This window comes from Piliocolobus tephrosceles, chromosome 19, assembly GCF_002776525.5.
Source record: "Piliocolobus tephrosceles isolate RC106 chromosome 19, ASM277652v3, whole genome shotgun sequence".
Classification (NCBI taxonomy): Eukaryota; Metazoa; Chordata; class Mammalia; order Primates; family Cercopithecidae; genus Piliocolobus; species Piliocolobus tephrosceles.
The window spans coordinates 14,027,860-14,032,762 of NC_045452.1; the positions used below are offsets into that span (position 1 = coordinate 14,027,860).

At 42.2% G+C, this 4,903-nt stretch overlaps 1 protein-coding gene across 1 annotated transcript in view; it reads left to right on the forward strand.

The window, feature by feature from the left end:
• The window catches only part of SLC5A1 (solute carrier family 5 member 1), a 64,832-nt gene that overhangs the window by 59,028 nt on the left and 901 nt on the right, over positions 1-4,903 (forward strand). The window contains exon 14 of the mRNA XM_031934606.1: positions 2,753-2,968. Coding sequence (XP_031790466.1) covers positions 2,753-2,771 — 19 coding nt within the window. The 3' untranslated portion in view covers positions 2,772-2,968. The remainder of the gene's footprint in view (positions 1-2,752; positions 2,969-4,903) is intronic.

A 4,903-nucleotide genomic window follows, 5' to 3' on the forward strand; every position in this document is an offset into this window, starting at 1 on the left:
TTTTTTTTTTTAATAGAGGTGAGGACTCACTGTGTTGCCCAGGCTGGTCTTGAACTCCTGAGTTCAAGTGATCCTCCCACCTCGGCCTCCCGAAATACTAGGATTACAAGCCAAGAATAGATTTTCTATCTGATCTTGGTGATTTTGACCTGACTGCATGGCTCCCTATGTTCCTACAGAACTCCCGAGGAATTCTGTAGCCCCTAGGTGAGCGAGAGAAAGTCCTAGCACAACATACCTCCAGCACTCTACTGTGAACTCGGCTTTCCAGCCAGCACCTCTCAGGGCTCAGTGAAGACAAAGTCCTGGCACACAAGCAGTTTATACATACAACAAAGTGCGTAACAAGTAAGGGATACAATACAGCACATAATATGAGCAGGAAGGGATTTAGGAAAGACTTTATCAGCAGGGGCTGAAACTGTCAGGGAAGGCTCCTTGGAGCAGCGGGAGCTGGAAGAATTTGAAGTTGGAGAGGGAAGACATAACATTCAAGTCAGAGAATAGTACTGTCCAGACCTTTCAGGCAGAAGTAGGATAGGAGTGAGGGTGAAGGACTTGTATGGAATCTCACCTGGCTCAAGGGGAGTTTGTGAATGTGAAAGATGAAAGTGTGGCTGGAAAGGTAGGTCAGGGTTTCATTAACAGTGACCCCTTTGGTGGAATCTTTAGGTTTTTGTAAATATAAGATCATATTGTATGTAAATGAGGCCAATTTGACTTCTTCTTTTGCAATTTGGATGCCCTTTTTCTCTTACCTAATTGTTCTGTCTAGGACTTGCAGTATTATGTTGAATAAAAGTGGTGAAAGGGTATCATTTTTTTTTTCCAGATCTTAGAGGAAAGGCTTTCAATTTTTCCCTGTTCAGTATGATGTTAGCTGAGAGTCTGTCGTATATAGCTTATAATCTTTATTGTTTTTGAGGTTTGTTACTTCTGTACCTAATTTGTTGAGTTTTTATTATGAAAAAAATTTGAATTTTTAAACATTTATTTCGTGGCAAATTTATTGATTTTTTTTGAGACAGGAATCTCACTGTGTTGCCAAGGCTAGTCTCAAACTCCTGAGCTCAAGTGATTTTTCTGCCTCAGCCTCCAAAGTAGCTAGGACTACAGGCACACCCCGTGCCCAGCTAAGAAATAATTTTTTTGAATGACATAGCGTATGGGGGATGAATAGGGAACATATTTTTTCTTTTTGCTTATTTATTTCTTCATCTAGAAGTCACTTCCAGATGCCAGCACAGGGTGAGGCACTAGCAACACAAAGTGAGTGAAACCTGCTTCCTTCCCTGGGCAACCCCCCAGTTCACACTGGGAGACAGAGAACTATTGTGATTCCATGGCAGTGGGGTTGGTGCTGGCCTGGATCTGTGTCCACAGTGCTGTGGCCACAGGGTGCACAGGGTCCACCCACCCTGTGTAGCTTTTTCTTTTTTTTTTTTTTTTTTGAGACGGAGTCTCACTCTGTCGCCCAGGCTGGAGTGCAGTGGCCGGATCTCAGCTCACTGCAAGGTCCGCCTCCCGGGTTTACGCCATTCTCCTGCCTCAGCCTCCCGAGTACCTGGGACTACAGGCGCCCACCACCATGCCTGGCTAGTTTTTTGTTTTTTTTAGTAGAGATGGGGTTTCACCGTGTTAGCCAGGATGATCTCGAACTCCTGACCTCGTGATCCGCCCGTCTTGGCCTCCCAAAGTGCTGGGATTACAGGCTTGAGCCACTGCGCCTGTCCCTGTGTAGCTTTTTCTATTTAAGCTAGAACGAGGTTACCAGGAAGGGAAGAGCCCATATTCTCCCAGACAGAATGAGCTGTACAAAGACCTGGAGACAAAAGCACATGTCATGCCATGTGTGGAGGATAGCTGATAATTTCATACACTTAGAATAGAAAGTGTAGGGATACCAATGACCAGCACCTGATAAAACTGTGAAAGCTCTTTTGGGCCACCCTTCTAAGAGCACATTCTACTTTGTCACTGGCCTGCCAGAGTCAAACCTAGTCCTTTAGGTGAGAACTTACCTAACGGAAATATAGAAAGGAAAAAAGGAAAGAGGGAAGGAAGGAAAGAGTAAAAAAAAAAAAAAAAAAACCCTGAAAAATCATCCCCTCATGTTTCTGGTCTCTTAAAATCTTCCATATTCTAATATACAAACCCAAAATTCAACGTAAAAACACCATATAATTTTATGTTCTCAAACTAAAAATAGTTCGTAAAATAAACTATAAAGAGGGCTAAAAAGGTAAGTGTTATTTATATTTTGATGGAAGTTTCTTTCTCCTTCATCCTTCAAAGAACTGATTTCTCTTCCCACGTCTTTGTGAAATACAAATTACCTCACAAGTAATTACTTTTCATCTGAGTATGCCTAAGTCTGGAGATTGGTGTTGATAGTAGCTACAGGTGGAGAGGCTCAAATTATTTTTCAAATTAAAGGGAATTTTTGGAATCAAGCCTGTAGGTTGACATTCTATTCTGGTTATTAGACACTTTACCCCATTATGTTATGGCTCCTTGTTTAATGATCGAGGTGAAATTATGTTGCTGAAACATGATAGACAGACACACTGAAGGTCTTGCATAGCACTCCTAGCCATATTCTGAACTTCAGTGTTCTGGGTTCAGACAGCCTGGAGCTACCACTTCTCCTACTTCTATTCCTTTGCCTCTGCCTATGCCTCCCTGAAGAATGTTAGAAAGGCTATCTGTGTTTTGTGTTCAGCACGAGTTAACCCAGGGTTTTCTTTCACAGGGAGCCTTCTGGGGACTGATCCTAGGATTTCTGGTTGGGATTTCACGTATGATTACTGAGTTTGCTTATGGAACCGGGAGCTGCATAGAGCCCAGCAACTGTCCCACGATTATCTGTGGGGTGCACTACTTGTACTTTGCCATTATCCTCTTCGCCATTTCTGTCATCACCATCGTGGTCATCTCCCTCCTCACCAAACCCATTCCGGACGTGCATGTGAGTAACCATTTAGGGGATCTGTCCTTGTTTCATGTTCATACTGCAGTGTTCTTTAATTTTTAAAAATCTTTTCATCATTATGGGTACATAATAGTTGGATATAATTATGGGGTACATGTAATGTTTTGATACAGATACCCAGATTTGATCAAATCTGGGTAATTGGGGTATCCATTGCCTCAAGCATTTATCATTTCTTTGTGTTAGGAACATTCCAATTCCACTCTTAGTTATTTTAAAATGTAGAATATGGTGGCTCCTGCCTGTAATCCCAGCACTTTGGGAGGCCAAGGTGGGAGGATCGCTTGAGTCCAGGAGTTTGGGATCACCCTGACAACATAGTGAGACTCTGCCTTTCAATTGTATGCATATAATAAATTAAGTATAGCTACCCTATTGTGCTACCAACTACTAAATCTTCATTCATTCTAACAATTTCTGCACCCATTAACCATCTCCATTCTGTCCTCCATCCACTGCTACCCTTCCTGGTCTCTGGTAACCATCAATCTACTCTCTATCTCCATGAGTTCGGTTTTTAAAGCTTTTAGCTCCCATATATGAGTGAGAACATGAGAAATTTGCCTTTCTGTGCCTGGCTTATTTTACTTAACATAATGGCCTCCCGTTCCATCCATATTGTTGCAAATACAGGATCTCATTCTTTTTATGGTGCAATAAAACTCTATTGTATATTTGTACAACATTTTCTTTATCCATTAATTTGTCAATGGATACTTAGATTGATTCCATATCTTGGCTATTGTGAATAGTGCTGTAGTAAATATAGGAATACAAGTATCTCTTTGATATACTGGTTTACTTTCTTTTGGATATATATCTAGTAGTAGAATTGCTGGATCATATGGTGGCTCTATTTTTAGTTTTTTGAGGAACTTCCATAGTGTTCTTCATTGTGGCTGTACTAATTTACATTCTCACCAACAGTGTTTGAGGGTTCCCCTTTTCCCCCAACCTCACCAGCATTCATTATTGCCTTTTTGATAAAAGCCATTTTAAATGGGGTGAGATGATACCTCATTATAGTTTGATTTGCATTTCTCTGATGATTAGTGATGTTGACATGCCACAACATGCTTGGTTGGCCTCAGCAAAATTATACATCTTACATTCACATTCACATGAATTGCCATTGGTTTCATGTGGAAGGATACATGCCAGGAAACATGGTGTGCCAGCAGGCTGGTATCAAGCCCATGTCTTTAGTTGGAGTCCTCACAGTTGTACACCCTTTATTCCAGGACTTATTCTCTGAAATGTGCTCCCCAAGTGACGGCTCAGGTGCACAAGATCACATGGGTGGTACAGGGCTACCTGGCTTAGAAGCCTATATTTTAAATAGAAACTGGTATTTCTTTTGACAGTCCTGTGGTCAAAGCTTTCAAAGGTCCCAGCAAAGCACATACCTAGTTACAAAAATCAGTCTACTCAGGGATATCCATAATATAGTTTGCCTCTTGATTTTTTTCCAAATTAATCCACCAAAAATTGACCATAGGATGTAAAACATTTCTTTTTTTTTTTTTTTTTGAGACGGAGTCTCGCTCTGTCGCCCGGGCTGGAGTGCAGCGGCCGGATCTCAGCTCACTGCAAGCTCCGCCTCCCGGGTTTACGCCATTCTCCTGCCTCAGCCTCCCGAGTAGCTGGGACCACAGGCGCCCGCCACCTCACCCGGCTAGTTTTTTGTATTTTTTAGTAGAGACGGGGTTTCACCGGGTTAGCCAGGATGGTCTCGATCTCCTGACCTTGTGATCCGCCCGTCTCAGCCTCCCAAAGTGCTGGGATTACAGGCTTGAGCCACCGCGCCCGGCCCGGATGTAAAACATTTCTAACAACATCAAAGTCTAATTGATTCAAGACTTCAAAAGTTGCAATTACTCTTCTTTAACTCTAGATGCCCCCATTGGTTTA